The sequence below is a fragment of the Nelusetta ayraudi genome, unplaced genomic scaffold, assembly GCF_046127955.1.
Source record: "Nelusetta ayraudi isolate G7.1 ecotype Tasmania unplaced genomic scaffold, CSIRO-AGI_Nayr_v1 ptg000016l, whole genome shotgun sequence".
Lineage (NCBI taxonomy): Eukaryota > Metazoa > Chordata > Actinopteri > Tetraodontiformes > Monacanthidae > Nelusetta > Nelusetta ayraudi.
The window spans coordinates 2,371,627-2,396,924 of record NW_027466066.1 but is presented as its reverse complement, the minus strand read 5'-3'; the positions used below and the strand labels follow the sequence as shown (position 1 = coordinate 2,396,924).

General features: G+C 46.9%; 1 protein-coding gene across 5 annotated transcripts in view; it reads right to left on the bottom strand.

The window, feature by feature from the left end:
- mgat5b (alpha-1,6-mannosylglycoprotein 6-beta-N-acetylglucosaminyltransferase B) overlaps positions 1-25,298 on the bottom strand; it is a 62,682-nt gene that overhangs the window by 17,199 nt on the left and 20,185 nt on the right. For all 5 annotated transcript variants that reach the window (XM_076023834.1, XM_076023835.1, XM_076023838.1 and 2 more), the window contains exons 4-9: positions 24,557-24,666; positions 22,216-22,289; positions 21,770-21,937; positions 19,211-19,375; positions 12,891-13,060; positions 1,567-1,698 (exon numbers count right to left, since the gene is read on the bottom strand). In XM_076023834.1, the coding sequence (XP_075879949.1) occupies positions 1,567-1,698; positions 12,891-13,060; positions 19,211-19,375; positions 21,770-21,937; positions 22,216-22,289; positions 24,557-24,666 (819 nt within the window). The remainder of the gene's footprint in view (positions 1-1,566; positions 1,699-12,890; positions 13,061-19,210; positions 19,376-21,769; positions 21,938-22,215; positions 22,290-24,556; positions 24,667-25,298) is intronic.

Genomic DNA, 25,298 nt, shown 5'->3' with positions numbered 1-25,298 from the left:
TGTGTCTGTGGATGCAAGCGTGTGAATGTACGTATGTTGATATATGTACTGAGTGCATATAAACAACAAACATGTCAACAAACCACGCCTCACCTCCAGCCGTGAGTTGACTTCATCTGACAGATGTTTCATCAGCACTTTATCAGCCCTGAATATTTACACCACCAGGGCGGCCAATCAATAGATGTAATGCAATTTGAGACGATTCGTTAATGCCCGATGTCTCTAATTAGTGTCAAGGCAGGAGAGGAAATTAAAAGTATCGGTGCATCACCGAGGGGCGGCTGACGAGAGCGAGTCGATCAGCCGACCTTGTGCCGCTGACTTCTCGGAGATTCGCGGAGGACGGTTTAAAATGCAAGAGAGCTCCCGTGATTTATCGGCAAAACATGTCCAAAGAACGTTTAAAAGCATCAATGTATAAATGAGGAGCGAATTATCTGGCCAAAAGATTCTGGGGGGAAGAATCACGACGTGGAATCTTAACTACTCTGTTTTATCTCTCTGGTTGTTATTGGCCACCGAGTCACCTTCCGTAAAGATAAACTTTCTTTTACTTTGGAGATCGATGCTTTAATCCCAAAGGTTGAATAGCAAAGTAAATTCTTCGGTGAAGAATTAGTCAGAGTTCAGGACACAGACGGGCCGCCGAGATTCCCCAGTTTGAAAGCTCACACGGCCGTCTTGCCGAAGAGCCAGTCTGAAGCATTTTCTGCCAGTTTCAACACTGAGCGACCAATCAGCGTCCTTTTAGTTGCAATGAAAGGAGCGGCTGGGGTCATTTTTTTTGGGCAAGAATAAGAAATAACAGCAGGGGAGGCTTTTCACCAAGGAAAATATGATTTTGCTTTCCTCCTGACCGGCACATGCACCAGCATGAAGGCTTAAGTGGCAAAAACACATCATTTCAGAATTTCACAATTCTACTCCCCTCTGTTCTGATTTTCCTCCCTAAGCTCATATTCCAAGCCATGGTAATTGCACAACACATGCACCATTTCCCTTTTTTGGGGTAAAAAGTACATTTAGGTGTCTGGCAGCTGCAGCGCAACCCTACTGGAACTGAACACAGGGGGAAAATGAGAAGGGGGAGAGAGCTCGGGGAAATCTTACTGTTTGAGCATTCAGGAGGACTGGATTGGATTTTTTTTTTAAATTTTTACAGGTATGTGCCAGCTTCTATTTTTTATTATAGGCAGAAAACAAACACTGCTTTCCTGTGATGCATTTAAAGAGCACCAGCTTGATTGATCACCGGGAAAACGGGCCAAATTGGATCTCCCCCAAACAGAGAATTTTGCTGACACAGGGGGACGAAATGAAATAAATTAATTAATTAATTAATAAATAAATAAATATCTAAACCTTAGAGGCCTGTGATGCCAGCCAGCCAATAAGCCGATACTGAAGCGTTTCATCGGAGAGGCAATAACAGGTGACAATCATGGACTCTGGTGGACAAGAGCAGAAACTTGGCAGAAGTGCTTACGGTTTTAGAGAAGGGAGACGAGTCGGGGAGACCAACAAGGGGAAAAAGAAATGTGAGAAAGAGGGTCGAGGACTGACCTGTGCTTCCTCAGCGACAGACCCATGTGCTGCTTCATCTGCTGCAGGCCGTGGTAGTCGGTGTAGATGAGGTCAAAGGGCAGAGGTCCCGTCAGAGGGCAGCTTCCTCTTCCTGGAGGAACACCCAGAAACCTGCACACAGGACCCACATGATTAATGGGCGAGGGGTCGATGAACCTTGACCTCGCTTTTTACAGACATAATAAAAAATACTAATATATATATATATACATATATATATATATATACATATATACAGTACATATACATACAGTACATATATACATACACACATATATACAGTGTATATATATATATATATATATATATATATATATATATGTATATATACACATATATATACACATATATACACTCCATATATATATATATATATATATATATCATGTATATATACATATATACACATATACTGTATATGTATAGCCATATATTATATATACACGCATATGTAAGTAGTTTACCCCTTCGCATAAATTCTAGAATCTATAATTCCAACTTGCTCTCCTATGGCTGTTTTCAGAAACATTCTTTCATTATCTGTAAAGACGTGTGGGTGGCAACAGAAGCCCGACTGCAGAATGAATTAAGGATTTTATCAGAGACGTGCAAAAAGCAATAAATTAAAACAAACTATAACTTCAGAGCTCCACTTCTCTCTGCTCTGCCCGTGCCAGAATTCCTTCCCTGCCTCTGCGACGTAAACACTGGCTTCACGAATGCCTGACTAATCCTTCTGCAATGGCTTCTCTCCGTTTTCATGCATCACTGTAACTCTCCTTGGACTTTTTTTTTCCCCCTTCCTCTGTTTGTTCTTCCCAAAGCCACACCAGATTACAGAGCGCCGTGCGTGAAAATGTATTTCAGCCTGGCCTCCATGCTTCCACCTACCGTTCGATAAAAACAAACAAAAAAAACCCTCAAAAGATGAATTCTGCTTTCTGAACTCGCACAGGGTGGATAGTCGGCACACCACGATGCCCCACAGATGATGGATGGATGGATGGATGGCTGGATGGATGATGGACTGGATTGATTGATAGGTTGAATGGATGACTGGATGGACGGATGGATGAATGGAGTTGATTTGATGTATGGATGGATGATGGACTGGATTGATCAATAGGTTGCATGGATGATTGGATGGATGGATGGATGGATGGATGGATGATGGACTGGTTGATCAATAGGTTGAATGAATGACTGGATGGAGGGATGATGGATGGATGGATGGATGGATGGACGGATGGATGGCTTTTATGCAGGCTACATTAATGGCAACAAGAAGGTGCAACTGGAGCTTAGTATTATATCATTTTCATGATCTTTTTCCTCTGACTTTCCTCCTGCACTGCACTATAAGACAACAGCAAAATGACACTTGTTGGCATTGAGAGTGTCATTATCAGTGGCCCTATCTACTTACTGACTCAGCTGAAGTCTAAAGAGTGCCGCGCATTCAGACTCCAACTGTGTGATCATTATTTTTCTTTTCTCTCCCAATGGCAACCGTCAGCGGTGTAAAAAAAACGACAACAGACAAGACGCACTGCGGGTGACTGTAGCTGTAAAAGCTACAGTGCTACTTTGGTCATCAAAGATGCATAATGATCAACAAGCGCACTTGTATCTGCAAAAAGAAAATTAATGAACCGTTGGAGACGAGTCGAAACTGGTCAACGTCAACGAGTCATCATTGACGCCGACTCCACAGTACAATTCAGATCACGGTGGCAAAAACGCCGTCAACCACAGAGGAAAAGCCGACGATTTCAAAAAACAAGAGGTGACTACACCAAAAGCTGGAAAAAGTAGCTCTCTATTTATAGTGTATCCCTGTATTGTATTATGCACGGGGTGTGAATGTCAGTTATGCTTTTCAATATTTATGACGGAATTAATAATTTGGAAGCTGAAGCACCGCGGCCGCGTTGAGATAATGCGCCAGGGCTGCGTGCTCTCAACCTGCCCGTCATCATCAGTCTGGCTTACAGGAGTCGGCCCGCCAGGAGGGAAAGACGACATTAGCGCAAGTGAAAGGGAGAACAAAAGAGAGCGGAGCGGAGGAGAGACAGGAAATATAAATCTGCCGACTGCGGAGGAAAGAAAAAGTTCGGCACCGACTCAAGAGTGCCCGCGCGCCTTCTCGGGGGATCAAGGTAGCGCTTTGTTTGAGGGAAAAGGCTATTGGCCGTGTCTGTTTTCATTAGACGGGAAAAGTATTTGTCCAACTTCGGCGGCTCTCGGGAGCCACGGAGCGGCCCGGCAGAGGGCGAGGAAAGCACCGAGCCCTGCCAACCTCTTCCGACCCAAACAAAACATAGCAGGCGATAGCCATCGGGCTAATCCTGAAGGTCATGTAGATACGGCGCGCTAATAAATCTCATGTTAATCTGACCCGTTGATGGAAGGAGCAGACAGATTTATCCATCCGGCCTGCGACACTGCGACAGTGGGAGTGCAGCAGTGAAAAAAGGAAGAAAAAAAAAACACTTGTTCAACCTATAAATCTGGCAGAGGAGGGACAACACGTGGAGTCGGTCACTGGTGGCGGCACAGCAGGACAGGATCGGGCCTCGTCTGCGCGGAATCAATTACTGGTGATTGATGTTGATTGTGTTCGGCGGCGAGTCTGACGTCAAACAGGCTGTATCTCATCTTTGAGGCAGCTTTTTAATAACCCACGAGTCAAACTGTTGCGGTGTAAGAACGTGGGACTAATTAATCATCCGTTGAAAATGATTTACCAGGTAATTGGGACGGTTTTCATGTTTCATGACCCCAAAGTCTTGTTGAATGTTGGAAACGATGAATTAAACTTTGACTCAAACGACTTAAAAGTTTGATAAAAATCAATAAATTTGACGTTATCCAATTACGATTTTCCTGAATTGAAACCTTGTTCCCTTAATTCCCTTAAACTTGATTTTACACTTTTAGAAGGTTATTTCAATGGAGATTCATGTGTCCTTTTTCTTATATACTTCCTGCGGCTGTTTTTCAGCTGTTTCTCCGATCAAGGACATTTTTTTTTCTAGCATTTTTGCAATTTTTTCCATTGATCCAACGTATCATTTTATCGAGCCAAATTGAGTAAACTAATCTGCAGATAAAGCCATAGCTGCAGCTCTTCTTTCATCTCTTCCTACTATGAACACGTCTTAGTTGGTAGGAGTGGTGCCCACAGTATTGTTTCACTTAATAAGATCTCGAGAAATATTGTGAAGGTCACTGTATCTGCTGTCCGCCCACACATGCTGCAGCTGGAGGAGGAGAGCAGAGAAGTTTTCTGGTCCGCCGACAGCCTCACAGTAAGTCTGCTGTCTCTCGCTCTCTCTCTCTCACACACACACACACACACACACACACACACACACACACACTCTCTGCCTGTTCATCAAATCATCCGTCAAGCCTGACTGCTGCCTGCATGCGAGTGCCACAATGAGCTGGTAGGACAACGGTAAAAAAAAACACTGTTGTGCTCGACATCTGCACATGGCAGGATGAAAAACGTCAGACATCAGGTCGGAGGTTTCAATGGTACATTTTCACTTCAACTTCAATCAGAAATGCAGTTTTAAAATGTTGCCCTGGTGCTTTTTCTCCATCAGTTTGTCTGTGGATATTGATAAAATACAAGCAGTGCCATCATCCTGACTGATGAAACCTGGTTGTTTGAGCTCAAATTTCTCCTTTCTCTTTCTCCCCAAAAGGGGGCGCTGTGCAGAAACAGTTAAACCTCCAATGAAAATGACATCAGATTCTCAATTTATTAGATTTTTCTATGGGACTAGACCTTAGAGATGAGTTTTTTAAAGCTGTTCTCCGGCTGACTTCCTATCGTGCGGAGCAACGCTGACTCCTTCTATAGCAAAGTCCATTCCAAAACCAAAAAGTTCCACCAAGAGTCCCACACTGACGCTGCACACGGCGGGGCCACGACCAGGCACTCCGTCTTGCTGTCACTCTGCGCTGAAGGAATCCGCGCTGCTCAGCCGCGAACCCACAAACCAGGGCTAACTTGCAGAACAAGGCCCTATTGATCTTCCTCTGGGCTGAACGCATTAAGTCAGTGGAGCCAAGCAGCCTTGTGGAAACAGCACAGGACACCGGTTCCCCCTCGGTGGGATGGGATAATGAGCCGGAGGTGTCATCTTCAAGCAGGCACCGAGGGTGCATACACACCTCGGCCAGTCAGCGTTTAGCTCCTCGCTCAGGCTGCTGTCTTGCCTTGAGTGTGTTTGTGTGTGAGTGTGCTCAAGCTTTGTGTTGCCAGGTGGATACAGTCGAGGCAACACACAAAGATGAGGAGCATTTAAAAAGTAGAGTGTACAACACATACAGATGACGACAAAGCCTCTAAAGTACAACAAAATGGTACATTCAGCCTCTGGAGTACAGTATCATCCAAGTCTAATGTTTTCTTTCTCAGCATGGTAACAAATGATAATTAGCACGAAATGCCTGAAATTCCGATATTACACTTATTTACCACCAGTGGAAAAATCTTTCTGATAGCTTCTTGCTGGGGGTTCAGAGGTTGTGGGTTCGATTCCCAGTCTCAGGGTCTTTGCGTGGGGTTTCTGGCCGGGGCCGATGACACACAGATTATGCTAACTGGCAACTAAATTGTGTGTAGGTGTGAATGAGAGTGCAGACTGTTAGTTGGCTAGACCCGTCCAGGGTGAAACCCAGCCTTCCCCACAAAGCAGCTATTTCCAAAGAGTGGATTTTCCAGCGTGCTTTCTAAGAGCTGAAGAAAAGCGTGAAGGATGGGACTTACTCACTTCTATGAAGTTCATAGGAAAGCCGGAGACAAATAGTACTCACTGGCAAAGTCAATTTTGTGGGCCACGAGTGCAGCCGGAAGCATTTGAACAAGATGTTTTTCAGCATTCAGAACAAAACTTTCAACAATCGAAGGCCATTCAGGCAGCAATTGTTGAGGAATTTTAGATATCACACATCCGAGCGCGTGCAACAGTTTTTTATATTCTGGCAATTTAAACTGCACGGAACGGCCGTCGCGCTCACTGATGCAAAGGTAGACCGAAGTGAGCGCAGACACTTTACAGTGGCTGAACGGTTTGAGACTCGGCTGCTCGCAGATCCGCTAAAGCCGCTGCTGTTTAAAGGCTTTAACGGGATATATGCAAATGTGGGCAAACTTTTAAGGGAACAGTAATGGGATTAAAGAGCATCAAGTGCGACAGACGAGCGATGGCAGCCCCCCTGACTCACCAGACACCACAAATCCACTCAGGACGGGTGAATCTGAAGTCGATATGACCTCATGAGAATATATTGCAGTGTGAAAATACATATAATCTTCCTTTAGACTGAAAGGCTTGGCTCAGAAGATTTGTCCAGAAGCTAGACAAGTGGAAAAACCAACCTAAGAATGGTTGCTTAAAGTCCAGTTTCCAAATCATAAATCAATAAACGGGAAGTTCAGAAGATGAACTTGTTTCTCTGCATGCAGCTGGCCAGATGGTTCGGCATGGCTGCCACAAACCACTGGGGGATTCTGACTGGACTAAAACTGCCTGGATTCGAGACGAGAAGAACAAGTTGCACAATAGCAGTTAAGAACAAGCGGCTCCAAAACTTATCACCACTTCAACACGAAAACCATTCGACGACCACAATCGGGTTGTTCACGCAGCTGTGGCAGCAACTCAGGGAGGCCGAGACAGAGCTGTGATTGGAAGAAAGGGTCGGCCAATACTGAAGACGACGGTCCGAGGGAGATTTTCACGGCCGGTCGGCCGGCGGGAGGTTCACAGGGTGGGCAGGTCGGCTCTGCGGAGCGTGAAGCGCCGTGACGTGCCATTGTCTTTGTGAGGCACAGGGAGTTGAGTCTGGCATGTTAATCGACCACTCGAGACAGCGGCTCAGATGCTGTGGCCGTGATAGGATGCGGCTCGTTTGCCGCACGGAAATTCTCGAACATCGGCCGCAATGTGCAGTGGAAGACGGACGAAAGGGAAACTCCAATTTAGTATAGTTTTTTTCCCTCACACTGGCAGAAATATATAGTGTGTGAGGGTAAAGGGGACATATAAGATAGATGTCGTTAAGTCGTATTATGTATTCTTGGACTGCAGCTATTTTCTTGGAATTGAAAGGTCAACTTATTTTTTTGATAGAAATTGCTTCTTCTTTTCAAGACGTAAAAAGACACCTCGCTCAGGAAGCAGCCGGTGAGAGTACATCAAAACATCTTCAGACTGGCAGCAGGAATAGGCTCTGAATGGCCGAGGCTAACAAAGAACTCTGGCTCATCCATCACAGCAAGCTCCATTAGAGAGCACTTGCATTTCGTCACGCATCCGATTTCTTTTGGGTAGCGAAAAAAAAAAAAAAACAGGAAGCAAGTTCTACAAGCTTCCCTACGAGCATAGTGGCAGCTAAAGAAGCTACCTTGGATGCTGCGGTCGCGAAACTGGACGGCCTTTTCCAAATGAGGAAAGAACGAACGGCAGAGCTGAAGGATTTTGAAGGTGTGGAAGATGCTTCTGCTTTACTCTCGGCCGTCTTTGACGAGAGTTTAGCGAAATAGCGCAGTGCGCCGAGGCTCGCCTCGGGCGGCTGACACTATCTCGCTAAGCTGCCAGAGAAAAATCTGTCTGGTACGCTTGAACGTGATGAACAGCAGGTTGCCTCCCCTTTTTATAAACACTTTCTACGGGCTATTTACCAGATGGATATGTGAGACAGATCCAGAGGATTTAGCAACCGTTCCAGGCGGCATGCCTGGTTGGACCTACACACGTCTGCGATAATCCCACCCCTCCAGACAGGATAATTGGATTAAACATGGATGTTATCCATGTCTGCATTAGCCTCAAACATTTAAGAGGCAGCAGCATCAAAAAACTAGAGCTGGGTACCGAACTTCGATACAGTGGAAGCAACGGCCGAAATGCTCCGATCCTATAAAATATCATAAAAACGAATCATCTTTCGGTGCCAAACTCCGAGACTCAAGAAAGTAAATCTTACTGCCTGCGAGCGAAAAACAAAGTTTTTTGCGTTCATCATCTTTTGATGATAAAAACAAAATCATTAAAAGATTATTTGTATCATTTGATTTGGAAAGAAATCTTTATTTGAATCATCACTGAAACGTAAAAATTAAAGTTAAAGTCTCAGTGATCACATCCCAAAGGATGCAAACTAACCTACTTAAGTCCAACCCCAAATCCTGAGCGCCAAGCAGGGAGGCAATAGGTACCATTTTCATAGCCTTTGGTACGACCCAGTCCGGAATTGAACCCACAACCGGCAAGACTCAAGGTGGACACTCCACCACCAAACCGGAGCTAAAAAGTGTTGTGCCATAATGCCAATGTAATTTTGTCGTTGGTCAAACTTCCTTTTTTTAAACATCTGGTAAATGGACTGCACTGAATCTGGTACCAAAAGAAGTGCGGTTCTGGAGGTATCAAAATTGGCATCGCATCAAAAAGACTTTTGACTGATACTCAGCGACAACACAAAAGCGTGGCACATTTCCAGAGTGAAACATGAAGCGTCGACCGGTCGAAACCGCCCTGCGTGCCGACGGCTCTATCTGCCGCATCTGCACCCTGAACCTGTCAGATGTCTGCGCCCAACCCACCCTCCATCCCCACAACACCCCCCCCCCCCCCCCCCCCCCGCTACTATCTGCAGCTCCCCAGGTGTCGAGAGGCGGCTCGGTCGACAGCTAATTACCCGTGTCGCTCTGGGAGGAGACGAGGGGAGATTCCCCCGGCTGAAGTGACAGCTGCCTCGGCTGCGCCGTAGATCTGCGGCGCCTGCCCCTCGGCGCGCGACAAGACGACGCTAATGGGAGAATGTCACAAACCGTTGAGGGTTGCCACGCTCTGACTTTACCTGTGAAATTTCACGCGTTGTTACAAAGCCATTTCCTCCAAAACGAATCCCTGTTTCACCCCTCCAAAGCAGGTCACGCAGCCTTGCGAATCGATCAATCGGATGACAATAGAAAAGTTTTTTGGTTTTTAAAAAAAGGCTTTTCTTTTCCGGCAGAGTTCTCTTCGATCGGAGTGTAGACGCTCTCGAGCCTTAGTGCCGTACTTCCCTCACACCTAGTTTTAAGCGCCCCCCCGCCCTCCCCGGCAGGCGACTCAAGATGACAGGGTTAGTAGTTAAGAGAGCGATGCGAACATTTTCTGGAGAAAATTAAAGCCCCCGCGGCGCAGCACAGGCTCCGTTCTGCTCGGCAGGAGCACAACTGTGTATGACTTCGCTTTGCCTCCATCAAAACATGAGTCTTTGTTTAAATGAAGAAAAATAATTGCTTTTTTTTTGTTGTTTTTTGGTCAAAGAAAATCATAGTAGACCCCCCATTTTTAACACCAAAGGCAGCCATAGTTCACAGCTCCAGAACTGTTTCAAATGAAAGAACTAATATTAAAAGAGTGAAGTTCTTTATCTTTGATGGTTTGACGATGTTCATTTTCAGAGGCGCTGAGGGGGTTCACCGTCTTTTAAACAAGACAACATCAACAACTCAGTTCCTTTCCATTTCATCCTGCCCTGAGAAAGAGACACTTTGGGGAGAGAGACAAAAAAAAGAGCATTTTCACCGCAGCAGACGTCAATATTACAAAACACCAACAGTCAGGAGCCATTTAAAAACCCGCTTGATAACAGCAAATGCTGCTGCTCTCGCCAAGCCTTTCAAAAGCTTTGAATTGATCTGCTGAGGTGTTCTAGCTTCAGAATGCTGGGGAAAGTCATGGCGAGATCTTTACAACTGACACACACAAAAAAAAAAGAAAAAATAATAACCTGCCGTTGTGGGGCAGCGAGCTTCCACCCAAAAGTGATCCCTGCCTGCTCTGCTGTTGATTCGATTGAAAGGGTTCAAATCAAATGAAAAGGCAAAGAAGCCATCAAGAAAACTTCCTCGACAGAACCACGCCATTGGGGAGCGTGTAAACGCTGCCCGGGGGGGGGAGGAAAATTTCCTGACGCGAAGCCTCGGGCCTCCACCCCCTGCTGGAGATAATCGGCGTAACAGACCGGGGGGGATAAAAAAAAAAAGGAAGCTGAAGACATCGGCGATCTCGTCTCGGCGTGAGAGCCGCTTTCCAAAGCCGGGGCGTGGAAGTGTAAAGCGGAAAATGTAAATAGATGCGAGCCCGCGGGAAACCGGCGGGAGCGCAAATAATAAAAAAAAAAAGGCTGTTATGATCGGCCAATTTAACGGTGCGTGGGAGAGCAAGAGCCCCCCCTCCGCCCCCAGCCCCTTTCTATTCATTAACGGTCACGGAGAGACAGAGAGGAGGGGAAGTGGGGGTATTTATGGATGTTTAGCATCTGCGGCTAACTATCCAATTATAGGAGCCCCATAAAAACATGCCTGGGTTATGTACACAGGGTGCTGTGGGCGATGGGGCAGTTGGAGCTTCATAAAATAAAATAAAAACAACCCCTACCTTTGTTTTATATGAAAATTCCTTTTTCATTTTCACGGGGTGAACTTTTACTTTTACGTCCTCGTAAACGAAGGGCCGTCGCAGCGGCGGCGGCGGCTGCTGCGCCGGCGGTTGCGGCGCAAATGGAATGCCACCGCTCGCTCTCGATATTGATGTGCACCGCACACCAATAAATTCCCAACTATCTCGCGAACCGACTGGCGCTCCCACGCGCTGGCAGGAGCCTCGCAGGCTTTGCCAAAAACACTGCGGCCTCCGCGTTGCTTCTTCTTCTTGTCTTTCGCCTCCTACCACCAGGCTCTGAGGAGGAGTTTGTTCACTTTTTGAAAAAAGGAAGAAAAAGGTTACCCGCCGCTATTCCCGACGGCGGAAGACTGCAGGGGAATCGATACGGCATGACACCAATTAGCGAGCAAATAATAGGGCGACCGGCTGCTTTTTTTTTTTTTTTCCTGTCCCCACCACTGCAGCCTCGCTGATCCCTCTCTGCTCCCCTGGTGTCGGTGCGGTTTTTCGTTCGCTCGCGGATCAAAATTTGAAGATCGAAAGTCTCCCCCCGGCTAATAGCTGCACCTCCCCCCACCGCCTCCCAGCAGCGCCGGACACACGCGGCGCTCGATAACAAGTACACATAATGGTCTGGCCTCCCGCCCCCTGCTGGTAGAGAAGAATAGACGCCGGGTCTTCGCCCTTAAATCGGTTGTTTTTCCCGAGCAGGCGGAAGATCAGGAAACGGGGGAGGGTGAAAATGTCCAATGGCTGAAGAGAACGGCCGCGTCTCCGATTTCTGAACGTGCCGCCGCAGTGATCAATAGCAGTGTGTTTTCAGGTGAGAAGGAGACAGAGCGTGCGTGTATATGTGTGTGTGCATCAGTCCGATTGGGGTTAGGGTTAGGGTTAGTGAGTGGGAGGCAGGGGAAGGGGGCGGCGGGCTGGGGAGACGATGTCCGTCCAGCCCCTCGGGCGGCTCATGTCCGAGGAAGGAGCGATGGCGTATCGCAGGGCGGGAAAAAATAAAATAAAAGAAGAAGAAGAAGACGAATTTTCAGCTCTCAGGCTTCCGTCCACGACCCCCTGTGGAGCAGCTTTGTGTGAATTATTAGCCAAAAACTCTGGTTTGTCAACAGAAAATAGCCTGTTTAGCCCGCTGTTTGCAACCCACTGCTGAAACGAACGCTTATTGAAATCCCAGATTTCACCCACAAGGTTGCTTTTCAAAAGCAGGCGACACTGAAACAGCCTCGCACCGCTCATTTTTGTTGAAAAGAAAACCCCCTACCGACTTCCAGAAATCAGTAGATTTAGCCCTTTGTTTCCAGCCAGCCTGCAAAAAAGGGCTGGGTCTTAGTTTTCGAAGGCCTGTGGTTGTGTGTGCACGTGTTTGAAAAGAGATGCGGCGAGTCGTGTAGCGGGGGTGTGGTCTCGAAGGGTAGTGCTCTTTGTGACAACACAAAAGGCTGATTTCCAGAACCAAGTGCTTTCACATCTCTACAGTGGAGGCGGAAAGAGCAATACAGGATGTACTTTTCTCATCTCACTGACATTGTGGAGACACATTGTATTCCTTGAAAACATTGGAAGAATGCAGACCTTCGGTAAAAACCTCTCTGTCGTTGGTTCAAACAGTGTTCAAAAATACTGCATTGATTTTTTTTTTCCCCAATATGGTCCCTTAAAATCAGCTGCTCATATTGTGATGCAAAAAAAAAAAAAAACAAGCAAAACCAACAACGATGAAAACACCCCTATTGCTGCCCACCAACTGCAGCACTTCTGCTTTAGGCTTTCAAATAATAAAAAAGAAAAAAAGATGGCATTACTGAGGAAGGAGTCAAAATGTGAACCTACCCGTGCAGCTCTTTGAGGGAAACCGAGATCTTGAGGTTGTGTCCCAGCACGTGGAGGGCTGTGAGGATGTCCGCCCACTGCACCATCTCCCCTAGCGGACCCCCCTTCAGCACCTTGGGACTGAAGACGTCGCCCGACTCCTCCGTCAGGAAGCCAACGTGGACGAGGATCTAAACGTGGAGAGGAAACGGGAGAAAGAGGCTCGTTTTGTTTTGTTTTCTGTTGTTGAAGCGGACCTCCAATACTACGGCGAGTTCAATTTCAGACAACCTTCAGGTCGGGCAGCGAACGGCTGAGATTCTGCGCGAGCAATTTCCCCCCAATTGCCAGAATTCGTGTGTGAATGGGCCTCGATAATTGCCACGGATTGCCGGTGTCAAATTTAAAAGAGAATTAATCTTCTAATGAAAGCCGGAGAGCGGAGTGACGGCGGTGCGTTCGCGGCGGCGGAACGCCGAAGAAATACAATTAACAGCGCGCGGAGTTGAAAGGAAAATTGACCCGCTGAAGGCTAATTGATATGCAGGACGACGGGCGAGCGTTTTTAATTGCCGATGGGGAACAATACAATTTCAGGGCAGTTGATTGTGCAACGAAATTATACTTTTCAACACATGCTTTTCTTCTCTCGGAACACCTGGATGGAAGCCACAATAGGCTGCCGGGTTTTATCCGATTAATCTCACACTTTATACTCATTTGCGCCGAGGCGCCACAGTTGTTGATTCTCCGGAATTGCTTGATTTTCCGGAAAGGTAAACTGAAGCGGAGTCACGTTCGGTACAATACAATTCCGCGTTTTGAATGATGATCACGGGAAGTCGAGCTATGCTGTGTTTACGTTAAGAAGGTGGAGCAAAGTTGCGATGGAGTTGCGATTTAAAGGGGTCCTAATGTGAAAAACGTTTTCTTTGACATGTCTTCCGCATTACTATCAGGCCAACTAACACACCAAGTACAAAAAATTACAACGTGTGCTTTCCTCAGCTAGCATTTTTACATGTTGCTGCGCTAAAACGAGTCATTCAGATTTTGCTCAACTTTCTATATCACAAGTTGAGATGATGACTGTATGAGAGCTTTCAGCCAGCTAGCTAGCCAGCTAGCTAGCCAGTTAGCTAGCGCTTGCAGTGAATGACTGGCCAAAGGATTGTCCTGGAAAGAAGCCAGATAAAGGAGGGGCCAAAACATCCTCTTCCACTGAATGAGAGGGGCATTTGTTTTTTGTGGAGTGCTTTCACCAAACTAACCTTGTTCATTGTTGGAAGCAGACCGCAAAAATAGGCGAATGTGAGGCCTGCTGCTGCTGCTGTTGCTGCTGCTGCTAAGATTCACTTTTTACGTGCAGCCGGAGCTCTTCCAGAAAGGGAAAAAAAAAAAAATCAGAGTTCCCACATTACACCTGAGTGACTTTGGCAAGACCTTTGGTAAACATTGCGCCGTAGGGCAGTGACGCAAGTCTCCAGTCACCCACTGCACGATCTGATGACTCGTGTTTTCTACACGGCTCGACTGACAGTGGGGGAAAAAAAAATAATGAGACGAAAAGTGACTTTGAGTGATTTGACTGTGGGCGACACGGCAGTGCGTCGACGGATAGCAGCGTCCGCCCCGTCGCAAACCCCGTGAGCCAGACAAACGCTGAAGGAAAAGAGGTTAAGGGTGGATGGCTTGACTGTGGCAGGCAGAAAATTCTTCAACTTTTTCTTCTTTTTTTTTCTTTTTTCTTTTTAAATCGGAGAGACCTCCAATTTCCAAACATTTCCGTTCTCCTTTTGGATGCATGCCGTCAAACTCCGACAGTCAGAAAGCGCGTCTCGCGCGGCGGGACAGCTTAATTCTGGTGATATTCCAGTCAGCATGGCGGGGTCATGTCGAGGCATTTCACTGTTGTTTTGATTCTTTCAAGCTATAATCAGAAAAGAAAAAGATATCTGAGGGGGAAAAAAAATCCCGCCACACACTTTGTTCACTCGCTGCTGCTGCTGCCGCTGCCCTCTCGTCGGTGGAGAGGCGCCAACTCGCAATACCGGATCCTGCTCTCAAATTCTCAGTGAAACCCCCCCCCCCAAAAAAAAGGGCAATGAGCCGTGGACGCGCTCCAAATCAGCAGTCTCCATGCGCTCCCGCTATCCTGTCTGGAAGATCTACGCTGCTGCTGCCGCTGCCATGGCCGCCAAACTGACAAACCAGAGTGAGCAGCATCTCCTCGGTGGATAGAAACTACCGACGGATCTGTTCCAACACGCTGCTTCTCTATTGATCTCTGTCGACCGGGGCAGCTACTGAGCCTAACTGAAGGAGGAGGAGAAAAAAAAAGCAGCTTCAAATATTCTAGATCTCTATGTTTTGGGAGGGCGATCGTGAGGCTCAAATTCTGGAGTTCAAGACAAATGGAAAGGGAAAAAAAAATGTAAAATGCAACGACCAGAGAAAAGCTGAAAGGGGGAATTTTGTATTTCACCATTTTAAAGAAAAAAAGGCAATGAATCATCTCCCAGTCCTGCAATTAAGGTGAGTCATTTTATTGTATCCGTGCTGCATTTTTTTCAAAAGAAAATTAGGGGGGAAAATCGAGGGACGGTGTTGGCGATGGTGCAAATTTACTTTGAAACAGCAGGCGGGATGGCGTCAGAATCCCTTTATCCCTATAATAATGTTTTCCCCCTTTCGAAACACCGTTACCCATGGTGCACCACACTTTGTTGGGATTAGGTTTCGATGGAGATACTGGTTCGGATTTTTATCTCCGAATTGTCCTGAAATGCCAGTAAAACAACGCAACGACAAATCTCGCAATGTTTTTTTTTTGCTTTTAATCGATCAGTTTCCTGCAAGACTTTGGTTTTTATGAAGCCATTTATCTTGCGGCAAAACAAGCAGACGGTACCATCGGGACAGCGGAGGGCGTGCGAGGGGCTTCTGACTGATTGCTGATAGTCGAGCGATAAAGGAAAACTGAGCTGGAAGTAGTTTCACGTCCGGGGAGGAGGAGGACAAAGACTTACACAATGATCAGCTGTTTGATGAGATGCTTTTGTTTGAGGACAGGCGTGTGACCCCCGTTTTCATTTACATCTACGTCTATAGGAGACAGGGCTTTCAATCATTGCACTTAAATAACACATTGTCATGGTATTTATTGAGCGAGAGGTTGCTTTTCCTGCATGCGAGCACGATCACAATCTACAAATGCAAAGCAGCTGATGATATTTTTTATAAGCCAGCCACTGCAACACAGGAGACTCGCAACCAGAGCCCGGTTTTCAAATTAATGTGAGATTTTCACTTTCAGTCCACTTCTCCTGGGATAACTGGTGGAACAGAAAAGCTGAAGAAACAAATCAGAGATTCAGAATTTGAAGTGAGGGGAAAAAGTCTTTAAGAAAAAAAAAAAAGAAAGAAAGAAAATCGCACCCCGAATACAAATCTCGCATTGTTAGAACCGTTGGGCTCCCTGTTGTGCAACTCGGCTGAATATTATATGTCTAATTGGTAATGACCTCTGACTAAAACAGCACACTGGAAGAAGGAAAAAGGAAACGTGAGAGAAACACCAAAAAAAGACGATGAGAGCAAAGAGAAAAGGAGAAAAAAAGAGAAGCTGTTCGAGGAGATTGACTAAAACATCTTCTGCGTTTCAGCCTAATGGACACGAAGCATTACTGTCAACGGCAGCATTACAATAAGCAAATCTCTCTCTCTTTCTTTCTCTCACTCTCTCTCTCCCCCTCCCTCCATCCAGCAGAGCCAGCTTCGCCGCCTCCGACCTCCCAAAAAAAAAACTCAACTAAACGACCGGCTGATGTTGGAAAGAGATCAAGCGGCGCCAGAAGACGCCGTCGGCTCTTTCATTTACACAAACGGAACATCACATTAATCTGTTTCACTTCAGACTTTTACTGAAGCTTCTCTTCAGCGGCGGGGATTCTGCCGCCGGCGCCATAATGTCACTGATGAGCGGGCATCGCTTGTCAAGACTTTTTTTTTCTTCCTTCTTTTAAGGGTCGGAGAACGGATCCTCCGGCAAGATGAACCTGGAGGCGCCCTTTCAAAGAGCCGTGCCTCTGGTGTCCGAAACGCATGCAAATGGTCTTCGCCTGCTGTTTGTTTTCCTCCCTGCGGTGCCGTGATGAGACGGGCAAAAATACAATTTAGCAGGTTCTTAAAATAAACAAACAAAAAAATAAATAACATCGGGGAGGGGTGATTTTTTTTTTATATATATTTAAATATACATGTAATTTTTTTTCTCCCCCCACCAGCAATTTAATTCCACCTAGATGAGCTGACAATGATCCAGCATGCTCCAACAGTAGCCCCCCCCCCCTTACTTTAAATATAGCAGTTCATGCTATAGCTTCATGTATTTGTTATATTCAGTGTTTTTAATCCTGCATCTGATTTGACATAGTTAGTTGACTTCCTGCATTGTGCACCTAAAGTTCCATTCAAAGCCATTTCCATCCATCCATCCATTTTCAATACCCACTTCTTCCTGAGCTCAGGGTCACGGGGGTTCTGCTGTAGCCTCTCCCAGCTGTCATAGGGCGAAGGCAGGGCAACACCCTGGACAAGTCGCCACTTCATCGCAGGGACACTTGGAGACAAACTACCATTCACACTCACACACACACCTACGGTCAAGTTAGAGTTTCAAATTCACCTCACATGCATGTTTATGGACTGCGGGAGGAAGCCGGAGAACCCAGAGAGAACCTGAGTGTTGAAGGTCCAGAGAAGTGTGTTTTTTTTGTTCTGTTTTCTCATCGGGCACCTCAGCGGGCAGGTGAGGGGTCCTGGCAGCTGTGCTGGCGCTCTCCCCGTTTGCGCTTGGAATTGTGCTACTTCAGTCGAGATCTTCAAGCTGTTAAATTGTGTCCGTGCTCGCTCTCTAACCGGAGTGTTCCAGCAGCTTATTGCTAAATACAACATGCAAACTCCACACACAAAAGGTCCCAGGACCGGAATCGAACCCACAACCTTCTTGCAGTGAGGCGACAGCGTTAATCGCTGCGCCACCGTGTCGCCCAAAGCCATTTATGGGAGATAATTAAGTCGTCTAGCTTAAATGCATTGTGCACAGAGAACGGGCACTCGCTCTGCAGCCAGACATGAGACGACACTGCACAGCCTGCATGGGCGGAAGGGACGGGCTTCAAATCATGGCAGAGTTTGCTGACAAGGAGTCTGTTCCCCCCCTCCCCCCATCATAACTGAAGCTGTTGTCAGTTCGCTCGGGCTGCCACATGCTTCAATGTCACAGTTATCTTTGTTAAAACGAACCCCTGGCTTTATTCACTGGCTCACGCACAGCAGCCCTGCTGATGTCCTCAGTATTCTAATGGTGCTCATTCTAGATCTCAAATCTGACGCCACAAAAACACAAGCCGGCAGCAAAAAAAATGAATCAACCAGCCATCAAACAACCAAAGTTAACTCCCTGATCAAACGCTGTGTGTGCGCCGATGGCGCCCCCGTCCCTGCAGCTGGCAGTGATCAGCTGATCCGCAGTAATCATCCGCGCGAGGTGAGGATGAACAGTCCTCCTGCTGTTTGATGACCCGAATTGCGCTGGAGCAGGAAGTCAGGATGTCTTTAACACCTCGCAGCACTGTGTCTGCGCCCGCTGCGGGCGATCGATGGCGGCCGAGGTGAACCGGGTGCCGTTATCTACTTATAGCCGCAAAGTCAACATGCACGGTGCCGCGGCGGGCGGGAGGAGATTACACCAGTGGGAGAAATGCCGCGGCTGCTCTGGCGACTAAGCAGGCGAGGACGTTAAATAAAGGACTTCTTCTCTCTAATTCACTTCCTTCTTTCCATTGGAGTTTGCCGTTTATGTTTTTTTTCTGACTTATAGTTATCGCTCATCTTGTTCACATCACTTTGAGAAATGTGTCAGTTTTGTTGTCCATGTTCTTTTTTTTTTAATTGCCTTTTCTTTTGTCCGTTGATCAGGTTTAGTGGTACAGTGTCCACTCTGAGACTGGAGGGCTGTGGGTTCAATCCCCAGCCGGGTCACACCAAAGACTATAAAAATGGTACTCATTGCCTCCCTGCTTGGCACTCAGTATTCTGGGTTGCACTGGGAGGCATAAATCACCCACGATTCCCGGGCGAGGCAACGCGGCATCCTTTAGGATGTGATTATCACTGTGACTTTAAAACTTTCACTTTTCAAAAAACTTAAATGAAAAAATAAATGATAAAGGCTGTCTCAGCCGCTCGTTTATTCGGCAGGCCGGGCGTGGCGCCACCTGCTGGTGGGGGGGAGGCGCTTCTCGATTCACGGCGGGGGAGGAAGTGCGGAATTTTACCCTCTTCTGCTCCCTCCAGTGGTGGCGCAGCTTGTCGTGGAGGCGGCGAGCGGCGGCGGCCCACTGCGCGGCCAGCCTGCGCATGCGTCTCTTCATGAAGCTCAGCGACTCCTTCCCCGTGCCCACCTGCTCCATCAGGGTCCCCACGTCAAACTGGAAAGCGGCCTGCGGGAAACAGAAAGTCCATGGTCACTTTTTCACCCATCGCCAACCAGACTGCGCGTGGATTTAAAATCGCCTTCAACCGATATTCGATAACGTCGCAAGATGCCTTGACCAATCGGCTGCGACGATACCAGGGGAATGACTAGCTAGCACATGTGACATCCCATAAAAAGGAAAGGAACTTTAGGTACACACTGCAGTGTGTCAAGTCGCTAGATCCGGAATTAAAAACACAGAATACATGAAAAAGGTAGTATTCACAACCATAGCATGTACTTGTATGTTTTAGTGCCATCATGTCATCTTCGCAAGCTAACTTTGACTGTGTCAAAACTTAATGCGTAAGGCATGATTTTTTTTTTTTTTTTTTAAATAAAGAAAAGAAATCAACAAAATAAGTTTTTTTTTCGCCCACAATTTATTGGGCCCGGTTAAAATTTTAGCATGACTTCAATCCTGTCGCCCCCTTTTTCTTTTCTTTTTTTTTTTTTTAAACTCAAGACATGATGTGAAACGCTGCTTGCGGAGTTCTTTGATCGCCCTCATAAATAGTCTGCTCTCATTTTACATCTCCTACGCCGGCGTCTATCTGTGATTACAGCGTCGCGAAAAAAAAAAAAAAATTTCGCCCGCACCCGAAAAAAGAAAAAAAAGAAAAAAAAAAACAGCTCGCTAGTCTCAATCAATGATCCGACTGCGTGTGGGAGCGACGTGGGCCCTTTTAAAAAAAGACTGATGAGAAACTGACTCATGGTCTCGGCTCGAAGACTTTGGGCAAAGAAAAGATCTCCGGAAGGCGAATCCATCAACATTGCGCGGCTGTTCTGTTCTCGCCACTCAGATTACAGGTGGAAAAAAAAAGAAAAACCTGTGTGTAACGCAGCATCAAGAGCCCGAGGGAGGCCTTTGGAGTATTCTTAGCGAGTACAGGCGGGCAATTAAAGCAGAGGCCTCACAATGAATTCACATCAGGCTCGGCGGCGCGGGGCTGCGTTTTCACTCGGAGGAGAAGAAAGGGGCGGCGGAACAGAACCTTGAGGAGCCGTTGTTAGCATAACACGCGCATTAGTGCCGAGATTAGATGCGAAACAAAGGCGCGCGCAGCGCCGGAAACCATTAGTGACAGCCGGCTTCCTGCGAGAGCCCCGTGAAACGGGATGGCGGCGAGGGGCGTTCGCCGGCGCACGCAGGAAGTGAGTCGTCGCAGGAACAGCGAGCGAATTAGGAGTAACAGCGCTTGGCAGGAGCGTCTTTATGTTTAGCGCGCCGCTCCTTTTTATATCCTCCCTCCTCCACCGCAGGCCTCCTCACGCAGCACAGCGCTGAATGTTTTAGAGTTATTGTTGTTGTTGTGTCTCTGCTGCGGCGTGCCGGTGAGGGTGAAATGCACTGAGGTGTCACAGGGGCTCCGAGTGGATTCCATCTGGGACAGCGGCGCCGTTACCGCGGCTCCGCATCGACGTCTCCATAAAGCAAAGGGGACAACGGGACGCCTTCGACATTTATTGAGCCTGCGAGGATCTGATTTTCAATCTTGGGTCTCGGCGTGGCCAAAAGTCTGTCTCCGTGCTGTTGGTGAACGGCCTTTCTTGGCTTCTTTTGCTCCAGTTTGCAGAAAAGTGAGATAAAACAGACACACACAACTAGGGGTCAGTCCTTTGTGATGTCACAAAGGGCACCTACATGATTCTTCCCCCAGCCTGGTGTTTGTGGCACCCTGTGGAAGTTCCAGCAAAGCATCACTTTCAGGAGGAGGCTAAAAGCGAGAGTTTAAGGCTGCAAACACGGTGCTAAACATGCTGTTTTCAGAAGACCTACAAACTTTTTGAGGTTATTAATTGTATCACGATGCTTCATTAGGTCCTGGAAATCAAAAATATGAAGACGTAGCACTGGCTAAAATCTATGTTATTTACTCAATATATTACTTTATTATTGATATATATTATTTTGATATATTCATATATTTACTAAAGTTGTTAACTTGAAGAGTGAAAAAAAAAGAGTAAATGTTTGCAAAATGTAGGAGATCATCAGTGGTGTCAACTGACTGCAATGTGAAACCATGTGGCACTCAGGGTGAATTAAACTTGGAGAGATCTGCAGAGACATCTTTGTCAGTGAGAAAAGTAGGTTAATATTTCTGCTTTGATGAGACACTTGGTGGCATGTAAAAATTTAAGAGTCCTGCGAGCCCCACTGCAGTCTTCACTTTCTTCTGCCAGTCAACCCAATTTAATTCACTGCACTATCTCTCACGCTGAACCAGTGCGAGGACCACGCTGGCTAGGGGGCGCTCCGCCAAGCCAGCTCTGCAACTGCGGGAAACGATTTGTCTGTCAATTGTACGTTAGGATGCCTGAACAGCTCAATCGAAGCTCGCCTTGAAGTTACCTGTTTCTTTGGGGGCGGCTTCAGGGTGGGCGTGGCCGTCTGGTTCCTCCAGGCCAGCGGGGGGCAGAACCACTCCACCTCGCTCAGGTAAACGAGGAAGGAGCAATCGGAGCCGTCCACGCCGTAGAAGGCGTAGCAGGGGTCCGAGGTCCAGCGTGCTCGCATCCACTGGGAGACACGAGACTGACTGTCACTTTACAATGTCCAATATTAAATATTGCATTTTAATTGAACTATGCATCGCCTGATGCACAGCTAATTATTTGGTTAGGGACTGTTTCTCTTGATGCTGCTGTGCCGTGTAAGTCATCATCTTTCTGAACTGGGAATATATCAGAAGCCCTGCACAGCTGCTCTTTTTTTTTCTTTTTTTTTTTTGAATAATCGAAAAATTAATTTTGCAACAGATGGGTCAGACCAAGAAGGCGCGTTCCCACTCCACTCACATCCATCTTGCTGGAGCAGTCGGGGTAGCGGGGATCTTTGGGAGTCTCGCACTGTCCGACAGCTCCATCCCGAACTGGAAGGATGAGAGACGCAGAGTTAAAAATGCAAAGTCACGTTGCTCTAATCACTCTTACGACTTCGCAAACTCTGCCAGTACGTCGGCGCCCATGTACAGACTTGATTTTGCCGTATATCTCCGGCCGGTTGCATTTCCAAGAGTTGCCCGCTGCCACTTAACGCTGATCAAACAGATCTTATTTATTAGGATTTTATCCCCCTCTCCCCCCCTCCTGGATCTGAACGTCTTTCCTATTCGAGCGAACATCTCGGGGATGAACAGAGTTACATTAAAGAGGAGAACTGGCTAACAAGCTCTTTAAGGAGCCGGGCGGCCTCTGTTCCATTTCGCTGGATTTAGTCCTGATCGCATTAGTGGGATACAAAAAAATAAAATAAAAAAAAATCATATCTGGTCTCTTTCATTGCTTCCTTTCACTCTGTTCTCCTCTCTCTCCATCTCCTCCCTTCCACTCCTTGAAGCGGGCCTAATTAACGGCCGCCGCCTGCATCCTGCATCCTGCCAGAGTTTTGAAGATCGCCATTGCAGACAAATAATTGGCCGCAATTCGGCCTGATTACGCTCGATAACGGCGGCCTCTCACAATGAGAAGCGCCTGCATGTGCGAGTCGGATCGGCCTTATTTAAAGTCACGTCAGACCCTCTGACAACAGACAAATTATCCGTCTGCATTTTAATGAGTGGCTTGAGCCCGAGCACATCGCCGTCGTAAAAGTGCATCGCGGCGGACTCTAAGGGGGGAGTCGTGGAGGGGGAGGGGAGAGGGGGAGGGCCGACTCGTCAATAATAAAGCCGTGCTGTCCGAATTTCCATCCCGGTTCCAATAAAGAAATTGAGAGGCGTAAAGGCAGCAGACAGGCCGGCATCCTGTTGACTGGTCAGTGATCCATCATAATGATGGAAGCTCGGGGGGGGGGGGTTTCAGAAGGGGCTGGTCATGTGACCACGGCGTGGCACAAACAGAGGGGCTGGCTATTTAAAGGGGTAATGCGGCGTGGGTAACATCTGTCATGTCTCATCAGATCAACCAGCAGAGTGCACGAAAGACGTTTACCAAGCGTTTAACGGAGAGTTCGCCGAGCCAAAAAAAAAAAGCGAAACTCGTGAACGAAGGCCCTGGCTGCATTTTTTTATTTTTGTCAAATTTGCATCGACGATCGTTGAACACACAGCAGCGAGGAGGAGGATGTAAACCACCAATCAGAGGGTATGAATCCCAGCTCCTCCAGTCCATATCAGTGTGCCCTTGGGCAACATTTTCACAACTCATTGCCCCCAGTTAATTCTGATCTCGCAATATTGTTACACATCATGTATAATGACGACAAAAGCTGCTTTACAGGGATGATTACGCGGCTCAGTGGTCAGCAGACCAGAAAACCTCCGTATACAGTCGTGGGAAAAAAAGTTTTCCGGCACCCTTAGAATTCTACTCAATACCAATTATAGTTGTGAAACATTTGCCAGAGAATTCCCTCACCTGACCTTTGAGGTCCTAGTAATATTGACGATCGCCCTTCAGTCACCTCTGGAATATTACAAAACTTACTTGATGCTCTATAAATAAAATCTACCAATATTATTACTTCGTAATTTTTTTGTGTGTTTCAATAGGTTTGGGTACACCGGCGGCACACAGGCAAATTAATTTGAAATTTAGAAATTATTTTGTTGTTTAACATTAATTCGCCAAAAATAACAAAGCCAAATTCTGGTATTTCTTGTACTTTTGTGTTGCGAGGGAAGTCCTCTCGCACAAACATCCAGTTCTGAGCTGGACGGAACAGCGCACGTGCGGCACGTGGGCAAATGTTGATGACTGCACTAAAATAATCTGTACCTGTGGATTTAAGACTGATTCTTAGCCAGAAAGCCATAGATCGCCAAGGCATGAGGTGTCCAAAAATGTTATCTTTCCCCACCAATGTGTATGTACAGTTTAATGGTAATTAAAGCAAACAAACAAAATGAAGGTTTTTATAAGCCACTGCTTGTGTTGAATCATGCCAAGTCGTCCAAGTCAGCAAGATCATCAGAACTTCATCAATCCTCAGGGAAGATTCCCTGCATCACAATGCACTTGAAAGTTGTGGAAGCACAAGAACATTCAGTTTACTCACTCCGTTTATGGATGGATGGATGGATGGATGGATGGATGGATGGATGGATGGATTGCCAGCCGGATGGATGGCAAGGGCTTCACGCAGTGTGTGAGGGCGGCGTGGGAAGCCGTGCGTGCCTTTGATTTTTTCTTTCTTTACCTCGGCTGCTGGAGATGCTTCGCTGCAGGATCTGCTCCACCCTCACAGCCATGTCCGACATGTTCTGGGCAATGGCCTGAATGCGCTCCACCAGGCCGACCGGCTGAATCCTGCTCGTGCACGTCACACACACAGAGACGCAGGGACAAAGTGGTTAGAATGCCGTAGCTGTCGGCAGGAAGCGGGTCGTCTATCTCATGTTTAAATGGTCACTTTTATAGCCTCCTTGAATCCAGTGCTATTTGTGGGAGCTCGCCTTGAAAAAGAAAAGAAATGGTAATTGTAGAACTTGAGGCATGGAAATCTTTCAAAGTGATGAGGTTTGAAATTTTATCTCCTCAAGGACAAAAGTGGAAAATAATTGAGCCGCTACCGATATATTGCGCAGCGTGTGACCCTTCTGGCCCGGTAGGATCAGCCACAGATGTTTACAAGTGAGAAGGCGGCACAAGAGATGGGAAAATGGCTATAATTCACACTTCAGGGCAGAGTGACTAAGTTTAAAAGAGAACATTTCGGCTAAAGTTGAAAAGCTTCTTCGGTCCTAGAAAATCACTCTCTCAGAAAGTTTTATTTTACTCGAGAGACAGCCGTTCTCTAAAAGGCCTTGAATTATGTGGGTTGGCCAACCCGCAAGTGTGGCACATTATTCATTCATAAACAATAAAATGAAAAAAATCTTTCAAAAGGATCCCTTTATATTCCTCAAAAACAAGAACGAGCTCCCTTTTCAGGCTGCTCA